The following is a 24,975-nucleotide window of genomic DNA, read 5'->3' as shown; positions in this document are numbered from 1 at the left end:
CAGATTTCTAAACAACAATGATGTATACAGATATGGGGATAGAGCATTGAAGTGGATGATCAGCCATGATTGTATTGAATGATGGAGCAGCCTCGACAGGTTGAATAGCCTACTCTGCTCTAATTTCCTATGTTCCAACAACACTCAAGAAGCTCAACACCATCCAGGTGAAAGCAAGCCCACCTGATTGGCACCAACTTCAATATTCACTCCCTCCACCACCGACTCACAGTGGCGGCAGTGTGTACCAACTACAAGATGCACTACAGCAATTCACCATGGCTCCTTCGACAGCACCTTCCAAACCCACGACTTCTACCTGGAAGGACAAGGGCAGGAAATTCATGCAAACACCACCACCTGCAAGTTCCCCTTCAAGCCACACACCATCCTGACTTGGAAATATATCACTGTTCCTTCACTGTCACTGGGTCAAAACCCTGGAACTCCCTCCCTAACAGAACTGTGGGTGCACCTACACCACATGGACTGGAGAAGTTCAAGAAGACAGATCACCACCACCTTCTCAAGGGTAACTAGGGATGGGCAATAAATGCTGACTTTGCCAGTGGTACACGCATCCTGTGAACGAATAAAAATAATACTAGCACTGAGAAATGAAACACTTTCCATATAATGTAACCAGGTTCTTTCATTTTTATTCTTAACCTCCCAGGCACTTTATCAACTTAAACAGTGACTGTAGTGGAAGTGCAGAAATTGTCCAGATCACTGTCCTGCCCTGGATCTTTAGGTAGCCCACCTGCCAGGATTGAGCAGACAGCAGGTGAACCTAGCAAAAGTCAGCAAAGTCCCTCTCATGTATGTCGAGTCTCAATGACAAATTGAGCCCTGGTTGCAATTTGTACTTGGCGGCCTGAGCAGGGAGTAATAGTGAACTTTCCACCAATCCAACTCAGTGAACAAGCGAATGAGACAAAGGTAAAAACAGATACAATTTCAAAAGCAAAATACAGCAGATACTGGAAATTGAAAGTAAAAACAGAAAATGCTGGAAATAAGCAGTAACGGCGGCAAGAGAAACTGAGTTAATGTTTCAGGCCATTGACGTTTCATCCAAACTAAGAAAATTTAGAAATTTAATTGTTGGAGGGACAAAGAGAAAAATTAAAGGTCTGTGATAGGCTGGAAGAAAGGAGCACTTAAATGACAAAAAAAATGGTGGTGGGTGGCCAAAGGGAGTGGGAATGGGACAAGTACAGAAACAAAAGCTGGGTCTGCAGGAAGTGTGAATGGCAGAATGTTGAATAACTGCCATCTGAAAGCAATAAAAAGGGAAGAACAAGGTTGCAAAGAAGAAGAAAACAAAATGGGGCTGGAGGTTACGGTCTGAAATTGTTGAATTCAGTGCTGCGCCCAGTCAAAAGACGAGGCTCCGTTTCTCAAACTTATGTTGAGCTTCGTTGGAACGCTGCAGCATGCTGAGCTCAGAAAGAGCAGAGTGCGAGTCAGGTAGAGAATTAAAATAACAGGGACTGGAAGCTTAGAGTCACGCTTGTGGACTGAACTGAGATGTTCCACAAAGCGGTCACCCAATCTGTGTTTGGTCTCCCCAGTGTAGACCACAGCGCATTGAAAGAAGCGAATACAGTGTACTAAATTGAAGGATGTACACTTTTTAAAAAATGGTATACTTTCATTGTGGGGCTTGGAGGAGGAGATTAATTGGTCATGTATCTCATTGTGTCTGTGGGACCTACTGGTTCAGAAATTGGCTGCTACCCTTTGCCAAGTTACACCAGAGACTACACTTCAAAAAGGTAATAGATTTGCTGTGAAGTGCTTTGCAGAGCTTGAGAACATGGAAAGTGCTGAACAATTATATTTCTTATTTCTTTCTTCTCACAAATGACCCAATCATGCAACATCTTTAACAACACAAGTTAATGACTGTCTGTTTGTCACTCCCCATCTCCAGCGAGTGGCAGGCTGATGACCCACTCCTGGGCCTTTGCACGTGCCACTCTGAAACCAGCAAGGTTACTGACTGCCATCTGGAAAGTCCCAGCTTCAGTTTCCTACCTGAGCTCATTCTGCCAGTTTGGGGCACCCCAGGGCTAGGCCACGGAAGATTATCCAGGCCTGAACTCCTGATCCTTGTCCACTGAGTGCTGCAGGGCGTCAGGTCAGGTGAGGCTGTGAAGCTTCATGTGGGTGAACCGTTTGTCAAAATTCACTGTTTAGCACACATATAATTCTTGATGCTGCTGGAAAAGTCCTCCAACGTGCAAAAAAATTGGCAAGCAAATAAAAGTAACAGAGCTTGTTTAGCCCTCTTATTTCCCTTGTAGGAAAGTAGCCCTTTACACAATGTCTGGCAATGTGATGGTGAATGGTACCTCAGGGTGTGAGCATATTAAATACTGTACAATTTACATTGGGCTCCAGAGCTTTCCTCCAGATAATAACTACCAACACTCAACTGTTAGTAGCGACGTTTGTAACCATGTCTTAACCCTACAGGTCCTGGGGGCCCTCGCTTCGACACAAAGGGGAGAGTTCTGCCCCACAGCATCCTTGGAAGCTTGGCAGATTTTAAGCAGGAATTGCTTGCAAGAGGACTTTGTGAGGTACAGTACAAGCATAAAATAAACCTCCTGATATCAGCTGAGACATGGAGGACAGATAGGGAAATGTGGAATTTAGTTTATATTCCCCAAATTGGCTCATTTGATAGATCTCGAGGCCCCTGATGAGTGAGGCAATTCTAAAAGTTAGGCATAAATTTCAACTTAAAATTGAAACAGCTGAAACAATGGGTCATTCAGGGCAACCCTGTGGATTTTGGAAAGAAGGTTGAAGTGGGTTGTTCAGGGTGGGGGACTATGAGTTGGAGATTGTGGAGCTCCTAATTTGCCTCCCCAATTACTTGCTGTACCTGCAATCTTTTTGTTATTCATCCAGAACCCTCTGTATCACAGCATTATTAAAGCACAAGAATGGACACATTTCCATTTCAAGCAATTTGTATTCACATTAAGTACTCCTGAATCAGGTATGGCACAGTTTAGATACTGAGTGAAGCACCCACTGCGCTGTCCCCAAACACTCTCAGGGCAGGTACAGGACAGGTTAAACACAGAATAAAGCTCCCTCTACACAGTCGCACCAAACACTCACAGGACAGGTACAGCATGGTTAAATACAGAATAAAGTTCCCTCTACACTGCCCATCAAACACTACCAGGGCAGACATTAGACAGGTCAGGTGCAAAGTAAAACTCCATGTACCTTGTCAAAGCAATGTGCCTGTACGACAACCAGGTTTTATTGCCCATCCCTAATTGCTCATATCCACTTAATTTACTATTTCCTATGTTATTCAGATGGCCAATGCAATATCCGAACGCCATCCAACTGAAGCCAGGCCCCAGGAGTTGCAGGTATATGAAAAAAAGCCCGAAGGCATTATTTATGCCAAATCACAAAATCAGGATCATGCCTTGGTGAACTGGCAGTGGCACATGGCAGAGAGGAAGAGAGCACAGCAACTAATTTCAAGTGAGTGGGACTTAATAAAGCTGATTACAGAGATCAATGTCCTGCTTTACAAGCTAAGAAGTACACATTTTCAACCTTTTCTCTGCACCCTCCCCAAGGCCTTGACATCTGCTGCCCAGAATTGTACGCAATACTCTGGCTGAGCCCTAATAAGTAATTTGTTATGATATAGCATGACTTCCTTGTTTTGTATTCAGTGCCCCTATTTGCGAAGCCAAGTAATCCCATATATTTTCTTAACCACCTTAACAACTTGCCCTAACACATTAAAATATATGTGAATATGCAGCCCTTTGCTGATCATAACTACCCTTGTCTTAGTCAATTTCATACCCAAATTATTGTTGTTCATTTAATCCCACGTGCTCCTATTTCCCAAATAAATCCGTTATGTGATACTTTACCAAATGCCTTTTGAAAATCCATGTACACAACATCTACTGCACTACCTTTATCAACCCACTCTGTTAGTTCAACTCAATCAGGTTATTCAGGCATGATTTGCTGAAATCTGTGCTGCCTATCCCTTATTAATCTATGCTTCTCCAAGTGAAGATCATTTTGTTCTTGACAGTGACCTCTAGTAATTTTTCCACTAATGATGTTTGGTTGCTGACCTGTAGTTCCTGGGTTTATCCCTGTACCTTTTTTGAATAGGTTTGTAATGTTTGAAATCCTCCAGTCTCTGAGACCAGTTATGAAATTAATTCAATAACACTTGTAATTTGTGTCAGAATAATTTTGTGGGTTGTCATAAAATTGGTCCATTAATGTCCTTTGATGAAGTGAACCTGTCACTCTGAGCTGTCTGGACTAGATGTGATTCTTAATATCCTCTGAAGTTGTAAAAACTAAAGATCAGAAGCGAGTTGTGACACTTACTACCACCTCAGCAGCTGCATAAGCCCAAGGGAAATAAATCTCAAGCATTGATTATGATCCATTCAAGGATTCTTGAGGAAATAAAGGAGAAAATTGCAGGAACTGTGGCATTGAGTGAATATTGGAGAGGTACCAAGGAGCTGGAGAATTCAGATGTTACTCCTATTTTTCTTAAAAGGTAGAAGAAATATTCCAGTGAGTTTGACATTTATTTTGGGAAAAGTTATGGAAACAGTCATTAAAGATAAGATGTGGATATAAATTAAGTTCTAAAAATTAATCAATATGGGTTCATGAAAAGGAGGTCTTGTCAATCTAACCTACTGGTTTTCTTTGAGGTTATGTCAAAGGAGTTTGATAAGAATGACAACAACAATTTGTAATCATATAGCACCATTAATGGAGGAAATGATCCATAGCATTTCATAGAGGTGTGATCAGCCAAAAATTGATGCCAAGTCAAAGAAGGAAATGTTAGGAGGGTGACTAAAAGTTTGGTCAAAGTCTAAAGGAGAGTCATAAAGGAGGAGAGTGCAATGGAGAGGTTTAGGCAAAGGAAACCTCAGAGGGCACATCAGTAGGAAGAAGCACTGAGGGTGGCAAGGGCACAGAATGTAGTCTGAGTGGGGGACTCCAAGGACAATCACCAGAAGTGGTTTGATAGCACCACTACTGACCAGGCTGACCGAGTTGTAAAGGACATAACTATTAGACTGGGTCTGCGGCAGGCGGTGAGAAGGGCCAGCTTGAGGTTTGTTAGCGCCCCAAGCAAATTGAATTTCAACGTCCTGAAGACTTTTTGCCATTTTCATAATTACAAAAAAGCGACATATATAGCAGTAAATGATTTATTACAGATAAATTTTTAAAAATGCAACAGACATTCAAATATGTACGTTATCCTTACTGAAACTTTAAGACCTTTACAATTTTAAGATTTTTTTTCCTGATAAACTTGAAGAAAGGAAAAAGAGAACTTCAGTTATTGCCTTGTACAAGCTTGATCATTTTTTTGCAGGCATTTCTGAACTGGAAAAAACAGGAGAGAAAAACAATGAAAATGCTACCCACAGCAGAGCATTTTTTCAGCCAGTTTTACTGTGCAATAAAGGATCAGCATTTACTATTTGTAAGAATGGAACCCTTGTATAGTGAAGAAAAAAATGGTGGTTTATCATAAAATATAGATTGTGAAAATAGCTATGTGGCCTGCATAACCACAAACACCACTAGCTTTAGCATTTTGTGGCCAGCAGCAACAATACTAAATATGTACAAATTCCTCTTACCTTATATAAATATTGTAGATAATTGTTCTTCACAAGCACAAGATGTGCTGTTGACGGTGGTTGGAGAGGTGGAACAGCAGGCAGTTAGCAGAACTGTGAATGTGCCTGCCACCAGCCAGCCGAACTTTCTTGTGTTGCATATTGGCAGTCACCTACAACTGAGCTGCATGGGGACAGCTTGCACTTACCCACACTCACCTACACTAAGTCACATGACAGGTTAAGGTGACCTTAAGTGTATTATTGGCAAATATGAAGTTAAATAATACTAATTAAGATTGTAATGCAGTATCATGTACCTTCAATAATTCCATTTTCCATTTATTCATTTTTTTTATTCATTTTTTTTTCTTCTTCTTTTTCCATTTTTTGGCATCCCTCAGCACATTGCGTCCCAGGTGACCACCCTGTTAGTCAGGCCTTGAGCCAGCCATGGTGACGTGGGAACTGACAAGTGGGAAAAACATACTTGACCTCGTCCTCACCAATCTACCAGTCGCAGGTGCATCTGTCCGTGACAGTATTGGTAGGAGTGACCACGGCATAGTCCTTGTGGAGACAAAGTTCTGTCTTCACTTTGAAGATACCCTCCATCATGTTGTGTGGCACCATGCTAAATAGGATAGATTTCGACCAGATCTGGCAACTCAATTTGGACATCCATGAAGTGCTGTGGGCCATCATCAGCAGCAGAATGGTATTCAACCATGTTCTCTAACCTCATGGAGTGGCATATCCCCCACTCTAACATTACCATTAAACTGGGGAATCAACCCTGGCTAAATGAAGAGTACAGGAGGGCATGTCAGGAGCAGCACCAGGCATATCTAAAACTGAGGTGTCAATCTGGTGAAGCTACAACACATGACTACTTGCGCACCAAACAGCAGAAGCAGAATGCAACAGACAGAGATAAGCGATCTCACAACCATCTGATCTGATCTAAGCTCTGCTATCCTACCTCATCCAGTTCTGAATCGTGGTGGACAATTAAACAACTAATCGGAGAAGGAGGTTCCACAAATATCCCCATCCTCAATGATGGGGGAGCCCAGCACATTAGTGCAAAAAACATAGCTGAAGCATTTGCAACAATCTTTAGCCAGAAGTGCTAAGTGGATGATCAATCATGGCCTCCCCTGGAGGTCCCCAGCATCACAGATGCCAGTCTTCAGCCAATTTGATTCACTCCACATAATATCAAGAAATGGCTGAAGGCACTAGAAACTGCAAAGGCTACGGGCCCAGACAATATTCTGGCAATAGTACTGCAGATTTGTGCTCCAGAACTAACTGCACCCCTAGCCAAGCTGTTCCAGTATAGCTACAAAACTGGCATCTACCGGCTATGTGGAAAATTGCCCAGGTATGTCCTGTCCACAAAGGCCATGGCAAACACAACCTGGCCAATTACCGCCCCATCAGTCTACTCTCCATCATCAGTAAAGTAATGGAAGGGGTCATCAACAATGCTATCAAGCGGCACTTGCTCAGCAATAACCTGCTCACTGATGCCTATTTGGGTTCTGCCAGAACCACTCAGCCCCTGACCTCATTACAGCCTTGATCCAAACATGGGCATAAGAGCCGAACTCAAGGGATGGGGTGAGAGTGATGGCCCTTGACATCAAGACAGCATATGACCGAGTGTGGCACCAAGGAGCCTTAGCAAAACTGAGGTCAATGGGAATCAGTGAGAAAACTCTCCACTGGTTGGAGTCATACCTAGCACAATTGAAGATGGTTGTGCTTGTTGGTGGTCAATCATCTCCTGGGATACTGCTGCAGGAGTTCCTCAGATACTGTCCTAGGCCCAACCATCTTCAGCTGCTTCATCAATGATCTTCCTTCCATTAGAAGTGGGGATGCTCGCTGATGATTACACAAGGTTCAGCTCCATATGCAACTCCTCAGATACTGAAGCACAGACCATACCCATCAGCCCATGCTTGCGAAACTCAGAACAAAGGGTAGAATCATCCCAGATTTGCACAAAGTGCCGTAGCAGGCAGGAAAAATGACATTTTACTCGTCAGCCGCAATGGCAGCTTTTCCCACCGTATTGTCCTAAACCCGCCGCATTAATTATGCATTCCCGGGATATACAGCGTTTCGATGGCAGATAGACTCCAATTCGCCTGCCACGCCGTCACCTTGCTGATTCATCATGCCAGGCACCACATAAGTACAGTCGTTGCTCAGTACTTCCAGCCCAGGACAGCAGCAAAGAAGACATGGCCCCGAAAGGCAAGAAGATTGCAGCCCTCAAGTGCCTTTTGGACACTGTGGACATCCCCACTGTGTGTCCTTTACCCCTGCTCTGGCTGCAGGAGGGGCAGCAACATTACCACTCTGGCTTGGTAGGCGGTGGCAGTGGTGATCAGCGCCAATGCTGCACAGAAGAGGTTGGCTATCCAATGCAGAAAGAGGATGAATGATCTCATCTGTGCAGCCAGGGTAAGGCAACTATCTCATCCCCCTAAAATCACACGCTTAAGCCCATCACACATTCACTGGCATATCACTCACTGCCAGCTCAAGGGACATTACCACCCATTCTCACATACATACCCTCACATGTCCATCTGGCTTCATCTGCTCTGGAGATGCCTCCTCAGCCATCACCATCTTGAGGCCACTTGCACAGATCAACATGTGCTCCCCACGCACACCCTGGGATACCCCCCTTCCCCAGTACAGCCCTCGCCCTGCAGCCATTGAAAAGCCACCCATATATAGCTGATCTGGTAGGTAGAGACCTGCCCATGAGCCCCCTTAAAAGTGATGTGGTGCTGCCTGTGAAGCCTGGCACTGATGACTGCGAGTGCTGACTGAAACAAGGTAGGCAAACAAGCCTTGAAGTCCTGAGCAAGTGCAGCCCACCAAGTGCATGCCTTATATATGTTGTTGTGAAACATGTTGGCATGTTTTTCTGCCAACGTGGGCAGACGATCCAGCAGGGTGACAATGTGTCTGGTGGGCTGGGCTTATAATGATATGCTGATTTATTACAATGAGGTTCCCGACATCCGATGGCAGGGAACACAGTGACGGGGTTGAGCAGATGATCGCAAACTGGTTTCACGATGTCGTGAAACCGATTTTTGGCCTTCTCGCTATATTGTCCGCTCACGTCACCGAAAGCGCCCGATGCCAGCGGGCACGGAATATTCCAGCCATACTGTCCGACATTAGATGTGATTCCACGATTGGTCAACATTTCCTAAACAATCCTAAGTTTGCTAAGAATTGACAACCAATTTAAGATTATCAGTCAGGCTGCACAAATGCAGTGTGGCTCACTTATACATGCTAGAATCTGCATATGTTAATACACAGGGCCCTGCCCTTTGCAGACAGAAAAATCATATACACACATTGCGTCTTTTCCAACTAAACAAAATAGGCAACAATCATTGCCTGGTTCATTCCCAGGTCAATGCCTTGACTAATCAAAATTATACTGGTTTGAATTTAAAGCTTGGCAGTTAACTGTCAGGTATCAGTTTACTGGGGCATTCTTCATGGCAACGCCTCTGCCAATCAGAGTCTTCTTGCCAATCAATCAACACTCTCTTCTCAAGCGGTATAAATTGTTGTTCCCTTTACAATTCGGTATTCTTGTGAATTGTCCTGAAGCACACAGGATGAAAAGCTTTGACAACATTTTTTTTTTCAGCAATACTCAAGTTCTTTACTACCAAACAACTGTTTACATTTTTACTCTTTCTCCTTGCCAAAAAAAACCTTCTGAATAATCTTAGAACTCGGTTATTCTCTGTTTAGATCTCCTGGACAAGCCAGTTGAAGACCTGCTGATGAATCAAAGTGAGAATATTGGACAGGCAAGACAGCAGGCTAACCTCATCGATCAGACCATAGCAGCTCTGGGTCCTGGGAAGGTCAGCAAAGGTTCCCCTCCCTTTCATTCCAAATATTCTGTACCTAGTTATAGGGATTCACTCCCTCCTGTGCCTCATTCTAGTAGTTCACTCCCTCCTGTTCTTGACTATGAAGGTTCATTCCCTCCTGTTCCTGGCTCTGGGGTTTCACTTCTTCCTGTTCTTGGCTCTGGGGGTTAATTGTCTCCTGTAACGGGCTCTGGGGGTTCACTCCCTCCTGTTCTTGGCCCTGGGGGTTCACTCCCTCCTGTGAAGGCCTCTAGGGGTTCCTTCCTCCTGGCTCAGGGAGTTCACTCCCTCCTTTCCTGGTTCTGGGGGGTCACTCCTTCCTGTTCCTGGCTCTGGGCTTAACTGTCTCCTGTAACAGGCTCTGGGGTTTCACTCCCTCCTGTTCTTGGCTCTGGGAGTTCACTCCCTCCTGTGAGGGGCTCTGGGGGTTCCTTCCCTCCTGGATTCTGGCTCCGGGAGTTCACTCCCTCCTGTGATGGGCTTTGGGGGTTCACTCCCTCCTGGCTCTTTGCTCTGGAGGTTCGCTCCCTCCTGGCCCCTGGCTCTGAGGGTTCACTTCCTCCTGTTCCTGCCTCTGGGAGTTCACTCCCTCCTGTGAGGGGCTTGAGCTCCATGGCTGGAATGCAGAAAGTTGTTGACCCAGGTTATTATGTGCTGTGACTCAAATGGACAGAAAGATGTTACCTTGTTCCCTTCTGATTATTTCAGGGTTTCCACGTAGGGAGTGAGTTTTGGGCCCTACCACCAATGATTGGAGATGAGTTAAGTGGAGTGGCGTCAACGCTAACACAGACAGAACGTGGATTCCCACCACCCGTTGTTCACAGCGGGAAACCTCAGACAATCAAACAAGAGACAGGTACTTCCACAACTTTCCTGAACAGAAGTGTATTTGATGTGATTGGGAAACTTAACTTCCAGGTTTCAGGAACTTAACTGATGAGGAAAAGGTTCAGTAGGTTTGGTTTGATTTCTTTAGAAAAGTAGAGACGATTGAAGTTAGAAAAATGAAGTTTGCAGCATTATGAAGGACATTAACAGTCTGATATAAATGGTTGCGACTCAGTCCCAGTTTCCCCACAAACATTCCCAGGTTTTTTTTGTGTTGGTGGGCCAGTAAACACTAACCCTATCCTGGTCTTGTCAAACCCGAATTCTCTCTGGTCTTACACGGTGAATGTCAGGACCCAATATATGCATATTCCGTCAGTGACATTTATACACTGCAGGAGCATCACCAAAGTGAGGTGTATGTCTATCCCAGAGCCCCATTTACCATAGGAAAAGAAGGGAGGTTTTGGATTCCAGTTTGTTTTAATGAGATCAGATTGTCTTGCGGCCACAGCTGTACATGGGAAAGATACAACACCCGTTGCTGCCTTTGTTTCTTGTCATTTTTGAACAAGCACTTATACCTTCTTATGAGGTGATACTTAACTTTTTCTCTGAACTGGGATACTGAAGGAGGCTATAGGAAATTGATTGCTGTCCTGCATGGTGGGTACTGTCGTCCCCCCGATTTCTCAAATAGAAAAGGAAATGTGCAGATGACATGATATGCAATATTTGACACAGGAACCGCTGCCTTTACCTCAGCCACGTTTAATAGATTATGTCAATGCTGTCAGTGTTTGAATTCTGTTTCATTGAATTTGCTTCCAATTTCCACCCTAGTCTCACTTTCACTCTTTTGTTCCTTGACTTCACTGTCTCCATTTCTTGGGATAGGCTATCAACTAATATTCTCTGCAAGCCTATGGACTCTCACAACCACCTTGACTACACTTCCTCACACCCGCCACCTGTAAGGATTCCATTTCATTCTCCAAGTTTCTCTGTCTCATTCACATCTATTCAGATGATTCAATGTTCCACACCAGTGCCTCCTGTGTGTCTTCCTTTTTCCTTAACTGAGGATTCCCACCCAGCTTAGTTGACAGGGCTCTCCACCATGTCTGATCCACTTAACACTCTTCTGTTCTTCACCCCTTCCCTCCTGCCCAGAAAAATGATAGGGCTCCCCTTGTCCTCACCTTCCACCCACCAGCCTCCATTTTCAACGGATCATCCCCCAACATTTCTGCCAGCTCCAGCATTTTACCACCATCAAACACATCTTCCCCTGCTCTCCCCTTTCAACATTCCAAAAGAAATGTTTCCTCTGTGACCCCCTGCCCTACTCCTCAGTCACGCCCAACACCCCCTCCCTTTCCTATGGCATCTTTCAATGCAAGCACAAGAGATACAACATCTTCCTTTTTCCTTAACCGAGCCTTTTACCTCCCCCTTTCTCAGCGTCCATAACCCCAAACAATGGGAAAATGTGAAACAATGATTTACGTCACCTGCTTTCAATGTGGTGTACTGTATTCGCTGCTCATGATGTGGTCTCTTTCACACTGGGGAGACCAAATGCAGACTGAGGGACCACTTTGCAGAATGCCTGCATTCAGTCCACAAGCACAGCCCTGAGCTTCCTGTCATGTATTATTTGAATTCTGCACCTTTCTTCCTGCTTTGACCTTTTTTTTTCCTGTTTTTTTTTCTATTTTTTTTGTTTTATTGAGAAAGAAAGGAAAAGACAAGTAGGAGGAAGAAGAAGAAAAAGGAAAGAGAAAAAAAATCCCCTCCCCAAACCCCCCAAAAAATAAAAAATAAAATCAACAACAGTCATAGGTCAGATATAGTTTCACCTGATATAATATATACAACCTTATTAAGGTCAGTTATATGAAGGTAAAGAGCAGTAGTTCCTCAAAGTAATCTAAGAAAGGCTACATAAAAGCTATATAAATGCCAACAGTGGAGTCTCTTATAGTGTACTTTATTTTCTCAAGTTTAAGATTCTGCATAAGATCACATATCCAACTAGTAAAAGAGAGTGGGGCAGACTGTTTCCAGTTTAATAGAATAATGTGTCTAGCCAATAAAGTTAAAAAGAAAAGTGCATCAGTCTGAATTTTTGTTAGAGGGATGCCATTTGGTTCCACTCCAAAGAGTGCTGTAATAGGAGAAGGTTCAATGTTGCTACTAAAAATATGAAAGTGATCTAAAATCTTTTGTCCAAAACAAAGCCAATTTAAGACACGACCAGAACATATGAATTAGGGAGGCTAGGGCAGAATGACAGTTATCACAGGCTGAATCAAAATTTGGATAAATCTTACATAATTTTACCTTGGATAATGGGATGCAATGTAAGATTTTGAATTGTAGCAACCCATGTTTTGCACATACAGATGAGGAATGTACACGAAAGAATAGACTTCCAGTTATCTTCTGATAAGTCTGAGTCAAAAATCTTGCTCCTAAAGACTTTTTAAGGTAGAAAGCGAAGGGCAGTGTAGTGAAAAAGCTAGAGAATACAATTTGGAATGAACCCCCTAAAAAAGGATTTAATTCTAACATAATATCTATTAGTGATTTAGGAGCAATAAAGGAAACCTTTTTGCACGCAAAATCTCTGATTTGTAAATAGCAAAAGAAGTGTGTGTGGGGACAGGTGATATTTCTGAAAAAGAGAGTTAAAAGAAGCAAACATGTCATCAATGTATAAGTTAGCAAAGGTTTTGATGCATCTCGTGTGCCAGACTTGAAAGGCAGAATCTCCTAATGAAGGCGGAAATAAATGGTTTGCATTAAAAGGGCTGTATAAAGAAAGAGATTGCATCCCAAAGTGTGTTCTGAACTGGGTCCAAATCTTAAGTGACTGTCTAATAGGGTTTGAAGAAAAGTGACTGGTTAAGAAAGGAATGGAGGAGCACAACAGAGCAGGCAGAGAGGTGGATTGACAGGAGTCAATTGTCCAATTGCACCCATGCTAAATTAACTGAGTCCAAATGAAGCCAAAAAGAAATATTACGGATATTAGCAGACCAATAATAAAACTGAAAATTTGGCAGTGCCAAACCACTTAAATCTTACGACTTTGTAGAAAAACTTTATGAATTCTAGGTGTTTTCTTATTCCAAATAAAGGAAGAAATTAATTGGTCTATTGCAACAAAAAACCGCTTGGGAATAAACAATGGAATGCCTGAAATAAGTATAGAACTTTTGGCAAAGTATTCACCTTTACAGAACTTATACGACCAACTAAAGAAAGGGGTAAGCTAGATCAACGTGCTAAGTCCTGCTTTGTACTTTCCAACAAAGAGTGAAAGTTGAGCTTAAAAAGGTCTCCAAGGGATTGAGTAACTAAAATTCCTAAATATTTAAAACTATTTCCTGAGACCCTGAAGGGGAGGGAAAAAAGAAGGTAACTCTTGGCAATAGAGTTAAGAAAATTTTCACTCTTTTGCAAATTAACTTTAAAATCTGAAATATGACCAAATCACTCAAGAATAGAGTAAATATGTGGGAGAGATGAGGCTGAATCAGAGATATAAAGAAGCAGGTCATCAACGTGCCGGAAGATGTTCTGTTCGACTCCACTCCGTATAACACAGGTTCGCAGTGAAACTGCCAGGGACGCAATAGCAATAGTGAAAAGTAGGGGGGGTGGGAACAAGATAGCCCTGTCTAGTAATTCGATGGAGGTCAAAAAGTTTAGAATGGCTATTATTTGTATGTACTGAAGGAATATAGAAAACTATTCCCAATAGTTTTATCCATTTTATAAAAATGGGTACAAATCCAAATTTTTGTAGAGTGAAGAAAAGGTAATCCCATTCCACTCTATCAAAAGCTGTCTCTACATCCATAGTTATAAGAACTTCAGGGAGAGAAAATCCATCAGCCCTTACTTCTTAGTTTGCATGAGTTTAACTGCCTTTAGTTTTTCATCTTGGGAAAGGGGGTACTTCTAACACATTCATAGATTCAGACGTTAGAGATGGGATGTCCATATTATCAAAAAAATTGTGAAAAAAACCAGGATCTGAAAGGGCGTCTGAGGTATAAAGAGTGAAATAAAAAAGTTTGAATTGATCATTGATCTCCTGATAATCGGTGATGATTGACCCTGTTGGAGTGGTGATTTCAGGAATAAGCTGAGAGGAAGCAGACTGGTGAAGCTGGTGAGTCAGGAGCCTACCGGTTCTTTCACCATGCTCATAACATGTATCACATGATCAAAGTAAAATCTTCTCTGTTAGTTTAATGGAGACAAGATCAAATTAAGTCTGTAGAACCACACGCTGTTTGTGTTCTTTTGTTCTGTTGTTTGTGACATCTTTTGATGATCTGCTTCTATCACTGCTTGTTTGTCCCTACAACCACACCAACCCCCTCCACTTCTCTCTCTCTCTCTCTCTCTCCCACACCCCAAAAAACACCTTAAACCAGCTTATATTTCAACTCTTTCTTGGACTCGAACTCAAGTTCTGTCGAAGGGTCATGAGGACTCGAAACGTCAACTCTTTTCTTCTCCGCCGATGCTGCCAGACCTGCTGAGTTTTTCCAGGTAATTCTGTTTTTGTTTTGTATAATACTGGGGTAGGTGGAATAGCATACTGCTGGCCTACGAAGAGAATTTGGTCAATCAATTGGGACAATTTTGAGGTATTGTGTTTGCTAAGTTGAGCAGTATATGAAATCATCTGTCCACATAGCTAAGGTTTCATAGTCCCTCAGACAATAGTAAAGGAAATATATGGAGTAGTATTAAGTGTTATAAAAGTATCTATCTGCGGGGAAATGAATTTCGCAAAATCTGGGTCTGCCAGAAGAAGAGAATGAAGATGCTGCAGTGGACAAGAAACAGGCTGGTCATGGAATCTTATTGCTAAAACTAACGGGGCATGATCTGAGATCACAAAACTATTGTATGCGCAAGATTGAATTAATGGGAGAAGCCTCTTCTCAAGGAAAAAGTAATCAATACGCAAGTAGGTGTGGTGAACAGGAGAGAAAAAGGAGGATTGTCTTGCTGATGGGTATAGAAAACACCATGAGTCTACCAATCTGTGTGTATCCAGAAAAGAACTGATGGCTGAGCCTGATTTTGATATTGGAACAGATGTTGTGGACGAGCAATCTAAATTTGGGTTTAGAACGCTGCTAAAGTCTATCCAAGAAGTAAGTGAGATGGGTCTAAATCAGGTATGGAAAATAAGAAGTTTGAAATGAAACAGTGATCACCCCAGTTGGGTGCATATACATTAGCTAGGATCAATGGACAGTTAAAAAGTTGCCTTGTACTATAACAAAGCGGGTCAGCTGTAACCTGAAAGTGAACAAAAGGAATGCCTTTATGGATTAAAATTATCCCATCTCTCACTTTACACTGAAAATTAGAATGAAACATCTGCCCAGCCCAACCCGTCCACATTTGCAATTGGTCAGATGTATGTAAGTGAGTTTCCTGCAGGAAGACAATGCCCATCTTCAAATGATGTAAATGGGAGAGAACTTCAGTTCTTTTAGCTGGGTGATTTAGACCTTTCATATCCCAGGTGATAAAATGGATTGGACAACCACCCTGTGAGGCCTTAGCATCAGTCGACATTATGATAATAGAAGCGTATCAAAGCATATGGCTCCCATAGGTTAACCATTGCAAATAAAGAGCTTATGCACCTAAAGAAAGTTAAAAACTGATGAAAAGGAAAGTATATCTTTATATTTGGAAAAGAACAAGAAAAAGAGAAAGAAGAAGAGAGAAGAGAAAGGAGAAAAAATAGAAGAAGGGGAAGAAGGAAAGAAAAGCTTACATCACCCCCCCCAAACCAGGTGAATGCTACCCCTCACAACGAGTGTACTATTCATATCTATCTTACCAGCGTGTCTTAAAAAGACAGCCACATTAAAGCAATATACAATCAAGTATCCCAAACAAAATTTTGTAAAGCTCAGCACATGCTAAACAAGATGCAGGGTCCGTCCAAAGCAACAGTTTTGTAACACAGTGCTCAACAAGAGAGGGAGAATATAAAGAGAGATTAACTCTCAAAGAATTCAACTACACATGTGGGAAAAGAAAAAAATAAACATCCATAGGGTTTATGTAAAACTTCCCTCAGTTCGTGCAGTTTGGACCTAAAACACAAAGAGATTGGTATACCCAGCAAAACTTATAGTGTAATAGAACCATCACGCATAGCTACCTAATTAAGCATTGAGTACCATTTTGTCCTGGGCGCTCCGTTGACAGTTACATACTGATGAGCAGGGTGGAAAAAGCCATGTTTAAGTCCGTCTTCACAAAGTTGGGCTTTAACAAATTTATATTCTCCATGACACCAGGCTACATCCACACTGAGATCGGGGTAGATGAATATCTTGCTTCCACGAAAGTGTAGTTGACCCTCTTCTCTCGACATGTGCATAACTTGCTCTTTCACTCTATAGTGATGCAGTCTTAGTAGTAATGGCCTTGGGGGCTTGCTATGCTGTGAGCACAATGCCAAAGAGCGATAGGCTCACTCGCCACGACAGGCAGTGAATCGAAACTCTCCTTGCGAAAAACCTCCAAAAGAAGTGCCTTGGTAAAAGTAGTTGGGTTTCCCTGTTCCGCACCCTCAGGCACCGAGAGAATCCTTAAATTTTGCCTTTGGCTGCGACTCCCCAGGTCACTCACCTCGTCAATAATTTAGTATTTTGGACTTCCTGCTGGGTGCAGCAGGTCCCCAGAGCCACAAATCTGTTGCTCGAGTCAGTAGCTGATTATTTAACATCTCGCAGCCTTTGACTGAAGGAGGTGACAGGTGTGTAGAGTAGCAAGAGGAGCGGATATCCGAATGAAATCCAGCAAATTCAGCGAGAATAGTGCTTTGTAAGTCAGCAAGTGTGATGACAGAATTAAATTCAGCACGGGAAACCACCATGTTGTTACCAACTGTAATGTTAGACACCGCAGTCGATAAAGCACCAGGCCTGGTTTCACTCTGACTGCGTTTGCCTCCTGGGTTTAGACATTTTAAATGTACGCCGAGCGTCAGAGCAAACCCCAAAACACTGGCTGTCTAATAGCTGAACCTTTAAACCCAACATCAGCAATTTCCACAGGGATAAGCCACAGAAATCATGGGAGCTGTCTTCAGCCACCTCTTACTCCCTTCCCATCATATGACCACTTCCATCACATTTGCTCTGACCTTTCTGCCCTTGGCCTCTTCCTGAAACGGCGATGGAAACAGAGTCCCGGAATATTTTTAAGGCAGAGGTGGGTAGGTTCTTGGTAAGCAAGGGGGTGATGGGTTATCGGGATAGATGGGCTGTAGATTTGAGGTTACTATGAGATCAGCCATGATCTTGTGAAATGGCAAAACAGGATCGAGGGGCCGAATGGCCTGGTCCTACTCCTGCTCCTTGTTGGTATGTTCATACAGTGTTCCAATTTTAAATCCAATGTTAGCTCATGGAACAGCACCTCATCTTTCAATTTTCCACAGCCTTCTGGGATCCACTTTGAGTTCAACAATTTTAAATCATAACTTGTGCCTCACTTTGTTTCATTTTGTTGATTTTTTTTGGCTGGTTCGATTTTCTCCTTTTTTTTTCTTTATTCCTTCACTTTGTATTCAGATGGCTGCTGTCCAGGCATTCAGATCTCATCCAGATATATCTTTTGTTTCTTTACCTGTCCCATTACCACTTCCTTTGGCTTTTGTATCATGACACGTTTTGTTATTCAGTCCCTCCTGCCCTCCACACTATCATGGACCTTCCCATTTGTTCTTCCTTCCACCATCTCCCTCCTTGCTCAAAACATATAACACTTCTATCTTCCCTGAATTTTCATTAAGGATCATCAAACGAAAACATTAACTCTGTTTCTCTCCACAGATGCTGCCTGACCTGCTGAATATTTCCAGTATTTTCTGTTTTTTTTCAGATTTCCAGCATCTGCAGTTTTTTGCTTTGGTTTGAATTCTGTGTCCTCATTTACTTTAGGTACTGACTTCCCTCAGGACAAAAATAATCACAGGAAGTCCAGATCAGAAAGTTTGTATCTGAAACAGCGATTGGAAGAGATGAAGACTGTTCTAAAACATTTGGACTTCAGACAACCAGTATGTTTATCAGAACACATTCAAGAATGTCACTGAGCTGATACAGTGCTAATACTTTGCAGTGAAAACAGCTTGAACCAAGGCACACCAGACAGTGATATATGCCCTAGATCATCACCCGCAATTTCTTGCAGCAATGGTCATACAATTAACAAATCTGGCCCCACTGTTCTGAACCCAATGTTATACAGTGACAGCCCTGCCGCCCCAGTGTAGTACCCCAGTGTTATACAGTGACAGACCTGTCCCCACCAGTACTGTATCCCAATGTTGTACAGTGACAGACCTGTCCCCACTGGTCTGTACCCAAGTGTTATACAGTGACAGACCTCTCCCCACTGGTCTGTACCCCAGTATTATACAGTGACAGACCTGTCCCCACCAGTACTGTACCCCAGTGTTATACAGTGGTAGACCTGTCGTGACCAGTACAGCACCCCAGTGTTATAGAGTGACAGAATTATCCCTACCAGTACTGTACCCCAGTGTTTTATACAGTGACAGACTTGTCCCTACCAGTACTGTCCCCACCGTTATACAGTGGCAGACCTGTCCCCACCAGTACTGTACCGCAGTGTTATACAGTGACAGACCCGTCCCCACCAGTACTGTACCCCAGTGTTATACAGTGACAGACCTGTCCCCACCAGTACTGTACCCCAGTGTTATACACTGACAGGCCTGTCCTCACCAGTAGTGTACCCCAGTGTTATACAGTGACAGACCTGTCCCCACCAGTACTGTACCGTAGTGTGATACAGTGACAGACCTGCCCCACCAGTACTGTACCCCAGTGTTATACACTGACAGACCTGTCCCCACCAGTACTGTACCCCAGTGTTATACAGTGACAGACCTGTCCCCACCAGTACTGTACCGCAGTGTTATACACTGACAGACCTGTCCCCACCAGTAATGTACCTCAGAACCGCCCCATCCCCCAGAACAAACCCGTCTTCCCTGGGAACTAAAATAAAAATAAAAATACCTGGAAAAACTCAGCAGGTCTGGCAGCATCTGCGGAGAAGAACACAGTTAACGTTTCGAGTCCGTATAACTCTTCAACAGAACTAAGTAAACATAGAAGAGAGGCTTAAACCAGCTTATATTTCACCTCTTTTCTATTTTTCCTTAGTTCTGTTGAAGAGTCATATGGACTCGAAACATTAACTGTGTTCCTCTCCGCAGATGTTGCCAGACCTGCTGAGTTTTTCCAGGTACTTTTATTTTTATTTTTGTTTTGGATTTCTAGCATCCGCAGTTTTTTGCTTTTATTCCCTGGGAATTGCCCTTCCCGGAACTACCGCGTCTCCTGGAACTACCCCATCTCCCAGCACTACCCAGTCCCCCAGAACTGCCTCTTCCCTTGGAGCTACCCTGTTCTCCGAACGACCCTGTTCCCCGGAACTGCCTGGTCCCCAGACCTGCCCCGTCCCCTGGAACTGCCCATCGCCTCGAACGACCCTGTCCCATGAAACTGACCCGTCCACTACAACTACCCTGTCCACTGGAACTGCCCCGTCCCCAGAACTGTCCCGTCTGCTGGAACTGCCCTGTCCCATGGAACTGACCCGTCCACTGCAACTACCCTGACCACTGCAACTACCCTGTCCACTGGAACTGCCCCGCCCACTGGAACTGCCCCGTCTCCTGGAACTAACCCGTCCACTGGAACTACCCCGTCTCCTGGAATTACCCTGTCCAGTGGAACTACCCCCTCCCACAGAACTAACCCATCCACTGGAACTGCCCCACCCACTGGAACTGTCCCGTCTCCTGGAACTAACCCATCCACTGGAACTACCCAGTCCAGTGGAACTACCCCATCCACTGGAACTACCCCGTCCCACGGAACTAACCCATCCACTGGAACTACCCCACCCACTGGAACAACCCGTCTCCTGTGACTATCCCATCTCCTGGAACTATCCCATCTCCTGGAACTACCCCATCTCCTGGAACTACCCTGTCCATTGGAACTAACCCGTCCACTGGAAATACCCCGTCTCCTGGAACTACCCTGTCCACTGGAACTAACTCGACCACTGGAAATACCCCGTCTCCTGGAACTACCCTGTTCACTGGAACTAACCCGTCCACTGGAAATACCCCATCTCCTGGAACTCCCCTGTCCACTGGAACTAACCCGTCCACTGGAAATACCCCGTCTCCTGGAACTACCCCGGCCCCTGGAACCAACTAGCCTGTGAAACACACCCAGCCTCTCGCTGTGGCCCAACATTATTACAACCCTGACCTCAAATCTGCTGCATCCATCATTTCTGCCCATAGTATGATTCAATTGTTGTCATTTTATGCTCTGTACATTGTTGATGGTTGCAGGGGTTTTGAATGATTTTGCATTTTCAAAAAGGGGAGAAGTGATGTATGTGAGCACTGCTCTTTCTTTCTTGCATCAATAAGAATGCTGCCAGCCACTTCTGCACCTAATTTGCTTTGGCTCCAATGGTAGGACTCAGAATCTAGAAACATCAGGGTCAGGAGGCTATTGGGAGCAGGGTTTACTCTTACTTATATCAATACCGAGCCCAAACAACATAAAGCTGCCAGGTCTCAGCAGCTGGCTGCCAGGACATTGGTGTCTCGGGTTAATCGGATATGTTTTACACACAGGACATTGATCAGCTAGAAGTAATTGGAACTGGGCGCCCCTTCAGCTCGATGTCAGTGGAAAATTACCCTTTGGAGGAGAAGCACCCTACAACACACAGTAATGAGAACAGGTAAGCATCACTGTGCATCAGGGGACTTTCACACTGTATGTTGGATTGCTGCACACAGTGGAATGATCTGCAAACAGATTATATCCTTTGCATAAATAGCTGAGTTTCTGTTATCAGTTCCTATTTGGTGATCTGAGGTATTGCTCATACAAAAAATGAAAATGATTATCTCTTTTTAATCTCCCTTCCATGTCTCTCTCACTGTTCTCACTTTTAATTCTGACACATTTGTACTACCTGAAACAGCAACTTTTTGTTTTAAAAATTTGTGTCTCTGTTGCGAAATATCCTACTCTAACATAATCGAGCCATGTGCATTGTTTCCACTCCTTTTTGTCTTCTATTCCATCAGTCTTTTTATTCCCTCTCCCTTTCTTACACCCATGTAACCAATAACTGGGTCTCAGTTATAAAGTTTCTTCATTCACCTTGTTTACTTTGTTATTTCCTTTTCACTTAATTTTCTTTCCAAAGTTTCTTTCTTCCTGATGGTGATCAGATTAATCGGCGGGTGAAGTGATGGATCAGTGAGGGATGGTGTGATTGATCAGCGAGGGATGGTGTGATTGATCAGTGAGTGATGGTGTGATTGATCAGTGAGTGATGGTGTGATTGATCAGTGAGTGATGGTGTGATTATCAGTGAGGGATGGTGTGATTGATCAGTGAGTGATGGTGTGATTGATCAGTGAGTGATGGTGTGATTGATCAGTGAGGGATGGTGTGATTGATCAGTGAGGGATGGTGTGATTGATCAGTGAGTGATAGTGTGATAGGTCAGTAAGGGATGGTGTGATTGATCAGTGAGTGATGGTGTGATTGATCAGTGAGTGATAGTGTGATAGATCAGTGAGTGATGGTGTGATTGATCAGTGTGTGATTATGTGATTGACATTGTATTAAATGGGTCATTGTCAGTTTGGCAAACTGTAACTAGTGGAGTCCCAGCGATATCAGTACTGGGGTCTCAAATATTTACATTCTAGATTAATGACTTGGATGAAGGAACTGAGCATATTGTGGCCAAATTTGCTAACAATGCAAAAATAGGTCGGAATGCAAGTTGTGAGGAAGAGGCAGAGTCTGCAAATCAATATAGATCAGTTAAACAACTGGGCAAAATTTGGCAGATGGGATATAATGTAGGAAAATGTGAGGTAGTCCACTTTGGCAGGAAGAATATTAAAGCAGAATATTATTTAAATGCAGAGTGATTAGAAAATGCTGCAGTACAGATGGATTAGTCATGTCCTCGCACATGAATCACAAAATGTTAGCTTGCAGGTACACAAGTAATTTGGAAGGCAACTGGAATGTTGGCCTTCATTGCAAGGGAAATGGAGTATAAATATAGGGAAGTCTTGCTGCAACTGTACAGGGCTTCGGTGAGATTGTACCTGGGAGGTGGATTTTACAGGGAAACGGATTACAAGCTTCCCCAACCTAAAAGTCAGTCGGCATCTCATCGATCAGAAATTTGGCTCTGCTGCAGGTCATATTGGGATTTCTGTCCCCACCAGTGAGGAAGTCACACCCGAGAGAGATGCTGGTCAACCTGATTGGCTGGCAGCTCTGTAGTCTCAGCAGCGCCAGAAGAGTGTAGTCGGCACTGTTGGGACTACAAACAGCCCTAAAAAAGAAGAGAAGATGTTTCCGGGACTGGAGGTAAGTCCAGGGATTTTGGGCAGGCACAGCTGGGAGAGCCCAGTGAGGCGGCAGGGGTGGGCGTTCAGGTTAGAGAGGCCAAGGGAGAAGGGATAGGGGTGTACAATCTTGTTGTGGCGGGGGCGGGGTCCCCCAATGGGCACAGCACACTCCTGCACCCCGCCCACCCCAATGGATGTGACCCCAACACCCAACAGCAGCCCACATAGTCAAAGCTGCCAGGCTGATCGCCTTGCCCCCATCTTCCCCTGCAGACCAAAAAATTGTGACAGAGGCAGATTACTTAAGTGCCAATTAATTTATCACAGAGGGCCTCAAAAGGCTTAAGGGTGGGCGGCCGCTTGACACCTTACCCACTCCCCATAATATGGGTGATAGATTGGGGACGGGCGGAAGGTGGTGAGCTGGTCACAAGCTGTAAAATGTAGCCCCTGGAATACTGCATATACACATCTCCTTATTTAAGGAGGGATATACTTCCATTGAAGGCAGTTCAGAGAAGGTTCACAAGGCTGATACCTGAGATGAAGGAGTTGTCTTATGAGGAAAGATTGAGCATGTTGGGCCCTTAGTGATTGGAGTTTAGAAGGATGAGAAGCATATTAGATTCTGAGGGGATGAGGGGGTGGGTACTGAGGGGACGAGGGGGTGGGTGCTGAGGGGACGAGGGGGTGGGTGCTGAGGGGACGAGGGGGTGGGTGCTGAGGGGATGAGGGGTGGGTGCTGAGGGGACGAGGGGGTGGGTGCTGAGGGGACGAGGGGGTGGGTGCTGAGGGGACGAGGGGGTGGGTGCTGAGGGGACGAGGGGGTGGGTGCTGAGGGGATGAGGGGTGGGTGCTGAGGGGACGAGGGGGTGGGTGCTGAGGGGACGAGGGGGTGGGTGCTGAGGGGACGAGGGGGTGAGTGCTGAGGGGACGAGGGGGTGGGTGCTGAGGGGACGAGGGGGTGAGTGCTGAGGGGACGAGGGGGTGGGTGCTGAGGGGACGAGGGGTGGGTGCTGAGGGGACGAGGGGTGGGTGCTGAGGGGACGAGGGGGTGGGTGCTGAGGGGACGAGGGGTGGATGCTGAGGGGACGAGGGGGTGGGTGCTGAGGGGACGAGGGGTGGGTGCTGAGGGGACGAGGGGTGGGTGCTGAGGGGACGAGGGGGTGGGTGCTGAGGGGATGTACCCCTTTGTGGGGAAATCTAGAACTAGAAGGCATGGCTTCAAAACATTTAAGATGGAGAGGGATTTCTTCTCTCAGAGCCATTAATCTTTGGAATTCTCTCTTCCAAAGTGCAGTGGAGGCTGTCTCATTGAATCTATCAAGGCTGAGATAGATTTTTGTAATTTAAAGGAGCTAAAGTTTATGGGGGACAGGCAGGAAAGCCGAGTTAAATCCACAATCACATCAGCCATGATCTTAATGGCAAAAAAAGGCCTTAGCAGCTGGATGGCCTGCCCCTGTTTCTGTTTCTTAGGTTCTTACGTTCGTATGCCAATCAGTGCATTACTGAGGTGAGGGATCAGATCGGTAGGTTATTGGGTTGAGGGACCAGATAGATAGGTTATTGAGGTGAGGGATCAGATTGGTAGGTTGTTGGTTAGAGGGATCGGGTCAGTGGGTTATTGAGGTGAGGGATCTGATTGGTGAGTTATTGGGTGCAGGGATCAGATTGGCGGGTTATTGAGTTGAAGGAGCGGATTGGTATGTTATTGAGGTGAGGGGTCGGATCAATGTGCGATTAAGGTGAGGGATCAGAGCAATGGGTGATTGAGGTGAGAGATCGATGAATAATTGAGGGGAGTGATTGAGGTGGGGGGTCTGTGTGTGATTGAGGTGAAGGATCTGTGTGTGATTGAGGTGGGTGATCTGTGGGTGATTGAGGTGGGGGATCTGTGTGTGATTGAGGTGGGGGATCTGTGGGTGATTGAGGTGAAGGATCTGTGTGTGATTGAGGTGAAGGATCTGTGTGTGATTGAGGTGGGGGATCTGTGTGTGATTGAGGTGAAGGATCTGTGTGTGATTGA

General features: G+C 44.5%; 1 protein-coding gene across 2 annotated transcripts in view; it reads left to right on the top strand.

The window, feature by feature from the left end:
* LOC121293897 (mycbp associated protein) overlaps positions 1 to 24,975 on the top strand; it is a 271,885-nt gene that overhangs the window by 17,658 nt on the left and 229,252 nt on the right. For both annotated transcript variants that reach the window (XM_041217342.1, XM_041217343.1), the window contains exons 4-9: positions 2,485 to 2,591; positions 3,348 to 3,522; positions 9,480 to 9,595; positions 10,313 to 10,463; positions 18,439 to 18,557; positions 21,192 to 21,301. In XM_041217342.1, coding sequence (XP_041073276.1) covers positions 2,485 to 2,591; positions 3,348 to 3,522; positions 9,480 to 9,595; positions 10,313 to 10,463; positions 18,439 to 18,557; positions 21,192 to 21,301 — 778 coding nt within the window. The remainder of the gene's footprint in view (positions 1 to 2,484; positions 2,592 to 3,347; positions 3,523 to 9,479; positions 9,596 to 10,312; positions 10,464 to 18,438; positions 18,558 to 21,191; positions 21,302 to 24,975) is intronic.

This window comes from Carcharodon carcharias, chromosome 22 (assembly GCF_017639515.1).
Source record: "Carcharodon carcharias isolate sCarCar2 chromosome 22, sCarCar2.pri, whole genome shotgun sequence".
NCBI lineage: Eukaryota > Metazoa > Chordata > Chondrichthyes > Lamniformes > Lamnidae > Carcharodon > Carcharodon carcharias.
Note: the sequence above shows the minus strand (reverse complement) of the source record. Positions and strands in the feature narration are given on the sequence as shown.